Genomic DNA, 12,384 nt, shown 5'->3' on the forward strand with positions numbered 1-12,384 from the left:
CAATCTGGGTCCTCATTTTACCCACCTTGGAAGGATGGAAGGTGTGTCAGCCTTGAACTGGTTAGAATCAAACTGCTGGCAGTGGGTAAATTTGCCTGCAATACTGCATTCTGACCATTGTGGGACAGAAGGAAGGAAGGAAGGAAGGAAGGAAGGAAGGAAGGAAGGAAGGAAGGAAGGAAGGAAGGAAAAAGGAAAAAGGAAAAAGGAAAAAGGAAAAAGGAAAAAGGAAAAAGGAAAAAGGAAGGGCGATACCAATAGCACTTAGACTTATATACCACTTCACAGTGCTTTACAGCCCTCTCTAAGCGGTTTCCAGAATCAGCCTTTTGCACCCAACAATCTGGGTCCTCATTTTACCCACTTTGGAAGGATGGAAGGCTGAGTCAACCTTGAGCCAGTGAGGATTGAACTCCTGGCAGTTGGCAGAATTAATCTGCAGTGCTGCATCCTAACTGCGGCGCCACCACGACCAGTTTTTAAAACTATTCTTTCTGTTTGTTCTGATTCTTCTTTTACTCTGTTGATTTTTATTTTTATTTTCCTTCAAGGGAGCAGCCATCATCTTGGAAAACATGCCCTTTCCCATGAGGGTAGCCTTCAGCAGCGCCCTGGCCCTCTTCCATCAAAATGCCTTCATGAACCGGACAGTTGGAGATATCATTTGGGGGTACAATGAGCCCTTCACCCAGTTCCTGAGCAGCCTAGGGGTCAGCGTAGGTCCAGGCAATGAAAAATTCGGCTTGTTTTCCGACGTAAGTCAGAACCTTGGGGTTGGGGTCTGGGTCCACACCTGAACATTGGGGTTGAAATGGGCAGATATCTCCAAGAACAGAGACTTCCTACAAGGAAACTACAGCTATCATATTTGTTGGAGGGAAAAATCAGAAACTGCCTTCTCAGTTATTTTTTTAACCAAGTTGAAAGAAGTATAGGGCAGTGGTGAAATTCAATTATTTTACTACCGGTTCTGTGGGTGTGGCTTGGTGGGTGTGGCTTGGTGGGCATGGCAGGGGAAGGATACTGTAAAATCTCCATTCCCACCCCACTCTAGGGGAAGGATGGTGCAAAATCTCCATTCCCTCCCCACTCCAGGGGAAGGATACTGCAAAATCTCCATTCCCCCCCTATTCCAGGGGCCAGCCAGAGATGGCATTTGCCAATTCTTCCAACTCCAAAAAATTTCCGCTACCGGTTCTCTGAACTACTCAAAATTTCCACTGTCAGAACCTGTCAGAACCTGCTGGATTTTACCCCTGGTATAGGGAGTCCTTGATTTACAACAGTTCATTTAGTGACCGAAGTTCCAGCGGGATAGAAAAAAAGGGATTTACAGTATATCACAGAAGGTATTATACCCCCTCACATTTTTGTTGCCAGCAGTTTAGACATTAATGGCTGTGTGCTGCATTATTTTGAGGGGACAGCACATTTACACCGTTATACAAGCTGTGTCCTCACTACTTTACATTATAGTCCAGTGTCATTTCTTCAGTGTTGTCACATGAAAAGATATACTTAAATATTCACAAAATGTGAGGGGGGTACTCCCTTCTGTGATATAATTGTATGGCCGTTTTTCACACTTAATGACTGTTGCAGGCTCCCCGTGGTTATTTGATCAAAATTCAGACGCTTTATAACGGTCACAATGTCCCCGAGTCACATGATCCCCTTTTGCGACCTTCTGACAAGGCAGGTCAATGGGGGAAGACAGATTTACTTAACAACCGTGTGACTCACTTAACAACTGCAGGAATTCAGTGAACAATTGGCCAGTAGTCATGAAATGGGGCAAAACCTTCACTTTACAGCTGTCTTGCTTAGCAATGGAGATGCTAGGCTCAACTGTGGTTGTAAATTGAGGATTTTTGAGTTCCCCTGATGAGTTCCCCCTACTTCATTACGGTCGCTTTCCAAATTAACATACTGGAGGTGTTGCATTGGTGCAAACTGTTTGGGGAATCCTGCCACGATTTCAATCTTAAATCTTGGAATGTTGGCCAAATGCAGAGCCCAGTTTTTCTCCCAGCCAGCCAGCATAACCAGTGGTCAGGAAGGATGCCGGTTCCTCCCTGAATGTAGACACCCACAACTAATCAGAGATCAAGAAAGCTGAACGTTAACAGCCCACTCCTAGAAACTTAACAATGGTGGGAAAATATGTGGAGGAAAAATTTACACTAAACTATAATTAAGAAGAAAACCAAATCTTATCAAGTGAATCCCTACAGTTGTTGTAGCTGTGCAATAAAGTAGAGGTTGTTCGGGAAACAAAAATAAGGAATTGATGCAGTAAATTTAGTTGCACATATTGAAAACTGCTTTTTAAGGAAGAAAGGTCAACAAGTTAAAAAAAACAACTACAAAACCAGAAAATGATTACAAAACAGAAATACGAAATAGACTGTAGCAAATAAATAATAGGAAATGGATGCAAAATGACGCAAATGTAATGAAGGTTGTTATACATAGAATATATAAAATGTTATATATAGAATGAAGAAAAAAGATGTATGAAATAATATAAATGCACATATATATAAAGTTATAGTTATACAAGATTTATATGTACAGATAAAAGAATCACAACAGATATGTAAAAGAAATGTAATGTGTTGCAAAGATGTGAAGTTTGCATAAACAAGATTTTAAAAAAATGAAAACTGCTTTTTAAAAAATAGTCCTATTATTTCAATTTTTGTAGCCAACGAAGAAAGACGCAGTGGCTCAGTGGCTAAGACGCTGAGCTTGTCGATCAGAAAGGTCGGCAGTAAGGCGGTTCGAATCCCTAGTGTCGCGTAACAGAGTGAGCTCCCATTACTTGTTCCAGCTTCTGCCAACCTAGCAGTTTGAAAGCACGTTAAAAAATGCAAGTAGAAAAATAGGAACCACCTTTGGTGGGAAGCGAACAGCGTTCCGTGCGTCTTCGCCGTTTAGTCATGCCGGCCACATGACCACGGAGACGTCTTCGGACAGTGCTGGCTCTTTGGCTTTGAAACGGAGATGAGCACTGCCCCCTAGAGTCAGGAACGACTAGCACATATGTGCGAGGGGAACCTTTACCTTTACAGTTGTTAAGTTAGTAACACGGTTACTTTTGATTTTGCTTGTCAGAATGTCACAAAAGGTGATCACGCACCCCCAGGACACTACAGTCACTATACTCCTAAGTGTGAAAAATATCCTAAGTCACTTTTATCAGTGCTGTTGTAACTTGGAATGGTCACTAAACAAACTGTTGTGAGTTGAAGACTAAATCTGCATAGGTAATTTACCTCTCTGCCCTGGCTCTCTGTTAAAACGGTAGCCTTTGTTTTCCTGTATTCCTTTTTTCTTAAAAATGAGTCAACGGGGAGTTTAATTTATTGTTAGGTAAAGGTAAAGGTTCCTCGCACATATGTGCTAGTCCAGTGTTTCTCAACCTTGGCAACTTGAAAATGTCCGGACTTCAACTCCCAGAATGCCCCAGCCAGCATTCGCTGGCTGGGGAATTCTGGGAGTTGAAGTCCAGACATCTTCAAGTTGCCAAGGTTGAGAAACACTGTGCTAGTCGTTTCTGACTCTAGGGGGCGGTGCTCATCTCCGTTTCAAAGCCGAAGAGCCAGCGCTGTCTGAAGACGTCTCCGTGGTCATGTGGCCGGCATGCCTAAACACCGAAGGCGCACGGAACGCTGTTCCCTTCTCACCAAAGGTGGTTCCTATTTTTCTACTTGCATTTTTTACATGCTTTCGAACTGCTAGGTTGGCAGAAGCTGGGGAAAGTACCGGGAGCTCACTCTATTACGCGGCGCTAGGGGTTCGAAACACCCAACTGCCAGTTTACTGTTAAAAGTGTGTAAATCACCTAACTGGTTCTTCTTTTCCATTGCAGTTAAACAATTCAAACTCTGGTCTCTTCACGGTGTTCACAGGCATGGATGATATTAACAAAACTCACATGGTGGATTCTTGGAATGGATTAAAAGAGGTAAAGACAAAATAAATATTTTTTTTAAGAAAGGAAAGCTGAAAAACCATAATGAAATAATGCCCATAAATGCTGCATAATTAAATGGGAACCCATCAGTCAGAAATGGTGTAGGGTCTCCTGCTTGGATGGGGGGGTGGGGGGTGGACTAGATTACCTCCAAGGTCCCTTCCAACTCTGTTTATCTGTAAGGTTGTCCTCGACTTACAACAGTTCATTTAGTGGCCATTCGAAGCTAGAGCGGCACTGGAAAAAGTGACTGATGACCGTTTTTCACACAACTGACCATTGGAGCATCCCCATGGTCAAAATTCGGACAGTTGGCAACTGATCCCTCTTTGTGACTGTAGCAGTGTCCCGGAGTCACGCAATCACATTTTAGGACAGTGTTTCTCAACCTTGGCGACTTGAAGTCCTGTGGACTTCAACTCCCAGAATCCCCCAGCCAGCGCAGCTTCTGGAGTTGAAATCCACAGGACTTCAAGTCGCCAAGGTTGAGAAACACTGTTTCAGGACCATCTGACAAGCCAATTCAATAGGGAAGCCATATTCACTCAACAACCCTAGTGCTAATTTAACAAACTGCAGTGATTCCCATAACAACAGTGACAAGAAAGGTCGTAAAATGGGGGCAAAAGTCACTGAACAAATGTGTCACTTAGCAGTAGACATTTTGGCCTAAATTGTGGTTGTAACTTGAGGACTATCTGTATTTCCCCGATATTTTCATACAGGCTTTGGAGCAGGGAAGAAATTCATATATTTTTTTACTACCGGTTTTGCAGGCGTGGCTTGCTGGGTGTGGCAGGGGAAGGATACTGCGAAATCCCCATTCCATCCCCACTCCAGGGGAAAGATACTATAAAATCTCCATTCCCTCCACACTCCAGGGGAAGGATGGTGCAAAATCCCCATTACTTCCTGACTCCAGGGGAAGGATGGTGCAAAATCCCCATTTCCTCCCCACTCCAGGGGAAGGATAGTGTAAAATCTCCATTCCCTCCCCACTCCAGGGAAAAGATACTGTAAAATCTCCATTCCCTCCCCACTCGAGGGGAAAGATACTATAAAATCTCCATTCCCTCCCCACTCCAGGGGAAAGATACTGTAAAATCTCCATTCCCTCCCCACTCCAGGGGAAAGATACTATAAAATCTCCATTCCCTCCCCAATCCAGGGGAAGGATGGTGCAAAATCCCCATTCCCTCCCCACTCCAGGGGAAAGATACTGTAAAATCTCCATTCCCTCCCCACTCCAGGGGAAAGATATTGTAAAATCTCCATTCCCTCCCCACTCCAGGGGAAAGATACTATAAAATCTCCATTCCCTCCCCACTCCAGGAGAATGATACTGTAAAATCTCCATTCCCTTCCCACTCCAGGGGAAGGATGGCGCAAAATCCCCATTCCCTCCTGACTCCAGGGGAAGGATGGTGCAAAATCTCCATTCCCTCCCCACTCCAGGGGAAAGATACTATAAAATCTCCATTCCCTCCCCACTCCTGGGGAAGGATAGTGTAAAATCTCCATTCCCTCCCCACTCCTGGGGAAGGATACTATAAAATCTCCAGTCCCTCCTGACTCCAGGTGAAAGATACTATAAAATCTCCATTCCCTTCCCACTCCAGGGGAAGGATGGTGTAAAATTCCCATTCCCTCCTGACTCCAGGGGAAGGATGGTGCAAAAGCTCCATTCCCTCCCCACTCCAGGGGAAAGATACTGTAAAATCTCCATTCCCTCCCCACTCCAGGAGAATGATACTGTAAAAACTCCATTCCCTTCCCACTCCAGGGGAAGGATGGTGCAAAATCCCCATTCCCTCCCCACTCCAGGGGAAAGATAGTGTAAAATCTCCATTCCCTTCCCACTCCAGGGGAAAGATAGTGTAAAATCCCCACTCCCTCCCCACTCCTGGGGAAGGATACTATAAAATCCCCATTCCCTCCTGACTCCAGGGGAAGGATGGTGCAAAATCTCCATTCCCTCCCCACTCCAGGGGAAGGTTGGTGCAAAAGCTCCATTCCCTCCCCACTCCAGGGGAACGATACTGTAAAATCTCCATTCCCTCCCCACTCCAGGGGAAGGATAGTGTAAAATCCCCATTCCCTCCCCACTCCTGGGGAAGGATACTATAAAATCTCCATTCCCTCCTGACTCCAGGGGAAGGATGGTGCAAAAGCTCCATTCCCTCCCCACTCCAGGGGAAAGATACTATAAAATCTCCATTCCCTCCCCACTCCAGGGGAAAGATACTGTAAAATCTCCATTCCCTCCCCACTCCAGGGGAAAGATACTATAAAATCTCCATTCCCTCCCCACTCCAGGGGAAAGATACTGTAAAATCTCCATTCCCTCCCCACTCCAGGGGAAAGATACTGTAAAATCTCCATTCCCTCCCCACTCCAGGGGAAAGATATTGTAAAATCTCCATTCCCTCCCCACTCCAGGGGAAAGATACTATAAAATCTCCATTCCCTCCCCACTCCAGGAGAATGATACTGTAAAATCTCCATTCCCTTCCCACTCCAGGGGAAGGATGGCGCAAAAGCTCCATTCCCTCCTGACTCCAGGGGAAGGATGGTGCAAAATGCCCATTCCCTCCCCACTCCAGGGGAAATATACTGTAAAATCCCCATTCCCTCCCCACTCCAGGGGAAAGATACTGTAAAATCTCCATTCCCTCCCCACTCCAGGGGAAAGATATTGTAAAATCTCCATTCCCTCCCCACTCCAGGGGAAAGATACTATAAAATCTCCATTCCCTCCCCACTCCAGGAGAATGATACTGTAAAATCTCCATTCCCTTCCCACTCCAGGGGAAGGATGGCGCAAAATCCCCATTCCCTCCTGACTCCAGGGGAAGGATGGTGCAAAATCTCCATTCCCTCCCCACTCCAGGGGAAGGTTGGTGCAAAAGCTCCATTCCCTCCCCACTCCAGGGGAACGATACTGTAAAATCCCCATTCCCTCCCCACTCCTGGGGAAGGATACTATAAAATTCCCATTCCCTGACTCCAGGGGAAGGATGGTGCAAAATCTCCATTCCCTCCCCACTCCAGGGGAAAGATACTATAAAATCTCCATTCCCTCCCCACTCCAGGGGAAGGATGGTGCAAAATCCCCATTCCCTCCCCACTCCAGGGGAAAGATACTGTAAAATCTCCATTCCCTCCCCACTCCAGGGGAAAGATATTGTAAAATCTCCATTCCCTCCCCACTCCAGGGGAAAGATACTATAAAATCTCCATTCCCTCCCCACTCCAGGAGAATGATACTATAAAATTCCCATTCCCTCCTGACTCCAGGTGAAGGATGGCGCAAAATCCCCATTCCCTCCTGACTCCAGGGGAAGGATGGTGCAAAATCTCCATTCCCTCCCCACTCCAGGGGAAGGTTGGTGCAAAAGCTCCATTCCCTCCCCACTCCAGGGGAACGATACTGTTAAATCTCCATTCCCTCCTCACTCCAGGGGAAGGATAGTGTAAAATCCCCATTCCCTCCCCACTCCTGGGGAAGGATACTATAAAATCTCCATTCCCTCCTGACTCCAGGGGAAGGATGGTGCAAAAGCTCCATTCCCTCCCCACTCCAGGGGAAAGATACTATAAAATCTCCATTCCCTCCCCACTCCAGGGGAAAGATACTGTAAAATCTCCATTCCCTCCCCACTCCAGGGGAAAGATACTATAAAATCTCCATTCCCTCCCCACTCCATGGGAAAGATACTGTAAAATCTCCATTCCCTCCCCACTCCAGGGGAAAGATACTGTAAAATCTCCATTCCCTCCCCACTCCAGCGGAAAGATATTGTAAAATCTCCATTCCCTCCCCACTCCAGGGGAAAGATACTATAAAATCTCCATTCCCTCCCCACTCCAGGAGAATGATACTGTAAAATCTCCATTCCCTTCCCACTCCAGGGGAAGGATGGCGCAAAAGCTCCATTCCCTCCTGACTCCAGGGGAAGGATGGTGCAAAATGCCCATTCCCTCCCCACTCCAGGGGAAATATACTGTAAAATCCCCATTCCCTCCCCACTCCAGGGGAAAGATACTGTAAAATCTCCATTCCCTCCCCACTCCAGGGGAAAGATATTGTAAAATCTCCATTCCCTCCCCACTCCAGGAGAATGATACTGTAAAATCTCCATTCCCTTCCCACTCCAGGGGAAGGATGGCGCAAAATCCCCATTCCCTCCTGACTCCAGGGGAAGGATGGTGCAAAATCTCCATTCCCTCCCCACTCCAGGGGAAGGTTGGTGCAAAATCTCCATTCCCTCCCCACTCCAGGGGAACAATACTGTAAAATCCCCATTCCCTCCCCACTCCTGGGGAAGGATACTATAAAATCTCCATTCCCTCCTGACTCCAGGGAAAGGATGGTGCAAAAGCTCCATTCCCTCCCCACTCCAGGGGAAAGATACTATAAAATCTCCATTCCCTCCCCACTCCTGGGGAAGGATAGTGTAAAATCCCCATTCCCTCCCCACTCCTGGGGAAGGATACTATAAAATCTCCAGTCCCTCCTGACTCCAGGGGAAAGATACTATAAAATCTCCATTCCCTTCCCACTCCAGGGGAAGGATGGTGTAAAATTCCCATTCCCTCCTGACTCCAGGGGAAGGATGGTGCAAAAGCTCCATTCCCTCCCCACTCCAGGGGAAGGATGGTGCAAAATCCCCATTCCCTCCCCACTCCAGGGGAAAGATACTATAAAATCTCCATTCTCTCCCCACTCCAAGAGAATGATACTGTAAAATCTCCATTCCCTTCCCACTCGAGGGGAAGGATGGCGCAAAATCCCCATTCCCTCCTGACTCCAGGGGAAGGATGGTGCAAAATCTCCATTCCCTCCCCACTCCAGGGGAAGGTTGGTGCAAAAGCTCCATTCCCTCCCCACTCCAGGGGAACGATACTGTAAAATCTCCATTCCCTCCCCACTCCAGGAGAATGATACTGTAAAATCTCCATTCCCTTCCCACTCCAGGGGAAGGATGGCGCAAAATCCCCATTCCCTCCTGACTCCAGGGGAAGGATGGTGCAAAATCTCCATTCCCTCCCCACTCCAGGGGAAGGTTGGTGCAAAAGCTCCATTCCCTCCCCACTCCAGGGGAACGATACTGTAAAATCTCCATTTCCTCCCCACTCCAGGGGAAGGATAGTGTAAAATCCCCATTCCCTCCCCACTCCTGGGGAAGGATACTATAAAATCTCCATTCCCTCCTGACTCCAGGGGAAGGATGGTGCAAAAGCTCCATTCCCTCCCCACTCCAGGGGAAGGATGGTGCAAAATCCCCATTCCCTCCCCACTCCAGGGGAAAGATACTATAAAATCTCCATTCTCTCCCCACTCCAGGAGAATGATACTGTAAAATCTCCATTCCCTTCCCACTCGAGGGGAAGGATGGCGCAAAATCCCCATTCCCTCCTGACTCCAGGGGAAGGATGGTGCAAAATCTCCATTCCCTCCCCACTCCAGGGGAAGGTTGGTGCAAAAGCTCCATTCCCTCCCCACTCCAGGGGAACGATACTGTAAAATCTCCATTCCCTCCTGACTCCAGGTGAAAGATACTATAAAATCTCCATTCCCTTCCCACTCCAGGGGAAGGATGGTGTAAAATTCCCATTCCCTCCTGACTCCAGGGGAAGGATGGTGCAAAAGCTCCATTCCCTCCCCACTCCAGGGGAAAGATACTGTAAAATCTCCATTCCCTCCCCACTCCAGGAGAATGATACTGTAAAAACTCCATTCCCTTCCCACTCCAGGGGAAAGATAGTGTAAAATCCCCACTCCCTCCCCACTCCTGGGGAAGGATACTATAAAATTCCCATTCCCTCCTGACTCCAGGGGAAGGATGGTGCAAAAGCTCCATTCCCTCCCCACTCCTGGGGAAGGATAGTGTAAAATCCCCATTCCCTCCCCACTCCTGGGGAAGGATACTATAAAATCTCCATTCCCTCCTGACTCCAGGGGAAAGATACTATAAAATCTCCATTCCCTCCCCACTCCAGGGGAAGGATGGTGCAAAATCCCCATTCCCTCCCCACTCCAGGGGAAAGATAGTGTAAAATCTCCATTCCCTTCCCACTCCAGGGGAAGGATGGTGTAAAATTCCCATTCCCTCCTGACTCCAGGGGAAGGATGGTGCAAAAGCTCCATTCCCTCCCCACTCCTGGGGAAGGATAGTGTAAAATCCCCATTCCCTCCCCACTCCTGGGGAAGGATACTATAAAATCTCCATTCCCTCCTGACTCCAGGGGAAAGATACTATAAAATCTCCATTCCCTCCCCACTCCAGGGGAAGGATGGTGCAAAATCCCCATTCCCTCCCCACTCCAGGGGAAAGATAGTGTAAAATCTCCATTCCCTTCCCACTCCAGGGGAAGGATGGTGTAAAATTCCCATTCCCTCCTGACTCCAGGGGAAGGATGGTGCAAAAGCTCCATTCCCTCCCCACTCCTGGGGAAGGATAGTGTAAAATCCCCATTCCCTCCCCACTCCTGGGGAAAGATACTATAAAATCTCCATTCCCTCCCCACTCCAGGGGAAGGATGGTGCAAAATCCCCATTCCCTCCCCACTCCAGGGGAAAGATAGTGTAAAATCTCCATTCCCTTCCCACTCCAGGGGAAGGATGGTGCAAAATCCCCATTCCCTCCTGACTCCAGGGGAAGGATGGTGCAAAATCTCCATTCCCTTCCCACTACAGGGGAAGGATGGTGTAAAATTCCCATTCCCTCCTGACTCCAGGGGAAGGATGGTGCAAAAGCTCCATTCCCTCCCCACTCCAGGGGAAGGATAGCGTAAAATCCCCATTCCCTCCCCACTCCTGGGGAAGGATACTATAAAATCTCCATTCCCTCCTGACTCCAGGGGAAGGATGGTGCAAAAGCTCCATTCCCTCCCCACTCCAGGGGAAAGATACTGTAAAATCTCCATTCCCTCCCCACTCCAGGGGAAAGATACTATAAAATCTCCATTCCCACCCCACTCCAGGAGAATGATACTGTAAAATCTCCATTCCCTTCCCACTCCAGGGGAAGGATGGTGCAAAAGCTCCATTCTCTCCCCACTCCAGGGGAAGGATAGTGCAAAAGCTCCATTCCCTCCCCACTCCAGGGGAAAGATACTGTAAAATCTCCATTCCCTCCCCACTCCAGGAGAATGATACTGTAAAAACTCCATTCCCTTCCCACTCCAGGGGAAAGATAGTGTAAAATCCCCACTCCCTCCCCACTCCTGGGGAAGGATACTATAAAATCTCCAGTCCCTCCTGACTCCAGGGGAAAGATACTATAAAATCTCCATTCCCTTCCCACTCCAGGGGAAGGATGGTGTAAAATTCCCATTCCCTCCTGACTCCAGGGGAAGGATGGTGCAAAAGCTCCATTCCCTCCTGACTCCAGGGGAAGGATGGTGCAAAAGCTCCATTCCCTCCCCACTCCAGGGGAAGGATGGTGCAAAATCCCCATTCCCTCCCCACTCCAGGGGAAAGATACTATAAAATCTCCATTCTCTCCCCACTCCAGGAGAATGATACTGTAAAATCTCCATTCCCTTCCCACTCGAGGGGAAGGATGGCGCAAAATCCCCATTCCCTCCTGACTCCAGGGGAAGGATGGTGCAAAATCTCCATTCCCTCCCCACTCCAGGGGAAGGTTGGTGCAAAAGCTCCATTCCCTCCCCACTCCAGGGGAACGATACTGTAAAATCTCCATTCCCTCCCCACTCCAGGAGAATGATACTGTAAAATCTCCATTCCCTTCCCACTCCAGGGGAAGGATGGCGCAAAATCCCCATTCCCTCCTGACTCCAGGGGAAGGATGGTGCAAAATCTCCATTCCCTCCCCACTCCAGGGGAAGGTTGGTGCAAAAGCTCCATTCCCTCCCCACTCCAGGGGAACGATACTGTAAAATCTCCATTTCCTCCCCACTCCAGGGGAAGGATAGTGTAAAATCCCCATTCCCTCCCCACTCCTGGGGAAGGATACTATAAAATCTCCATTCCCTCCTGACTCCAGGGGAAGGATGGTGCAAAAGCTCCATTCCCTCCCCACTCCAGGGGAAGGATGGTGCAAAATCCCCATTCCCTCCCCACTCCAGGGGAAAGATACTATAAAATCTCCATTCTCTCCCCACTCCAGGAGAATGATACTGTAAAATCTCCATTCCCTTCCCACTCGAGGGGAAGGATGGCGCAAAATCCCCATTCCCTCCTGACTCCAGGGGAAGGATGGTGCAAAATCTCCATTCCCTCCCCACTCCAGGGGAAGGTTGGTGCAAAAGCTCCATTCCCTCCCCACTCCAGGGGAACGATACTGTAAAATCTCCATTCCCTCCTGACTCCAGGTGAAAGATACTATAAAATCTCCATTCCCTTCCCACTCCAGGGGAAGGATGGTGTAAAATTCCCA

General features: G+C 48.1%; 1 protein-coding gene across 4 annotated transcripts in view; it reads left to right on the forward strand.

Moving 5' to 3' along the window:
- SCARB1 (scavenger receptor class B member 1) overlaps window positions 1–12,384 on the forward strand; it is a 69,358-nt gene that overhangs the window by 29,337 nt on the left and 27,637 nt on the right. For all 4 annotated transcript variants that reach the window (XM_087705824.1, XM_087705821.1, XM_087705823.1 and 1 more), the window contains exons 4-5: window positions 552–755; window positions 3,875–3,970. In XM_087705824.1, the coding sequence (XP_087561950.1) occupies window positions 552–755; window positions 3,875–3,970 (300 nt within the window). The remainder of the gene's footprint in view (window positions 1–551; window positions 756–3,874; window positions 3,971–12,384) is intronic.

This window comes from Thamnophis sirtalis, unplaced genomic scaffold, assembly GCF_051295495.1.
Source record: "Thamnophis sirtalis isolate CommonGarterSnake01/CBP01778 unplaced genomic scaffold, rThaSir2_p1.2 scaffold_2, whole genome shotgun sequence".
Classification (NCBI taxonomy): Eukaryota; Metazoa; Chordata; class Lepidosauria; order Squamata; family Natricidae; genus Thamnophis; species Thamnophis sirtalis.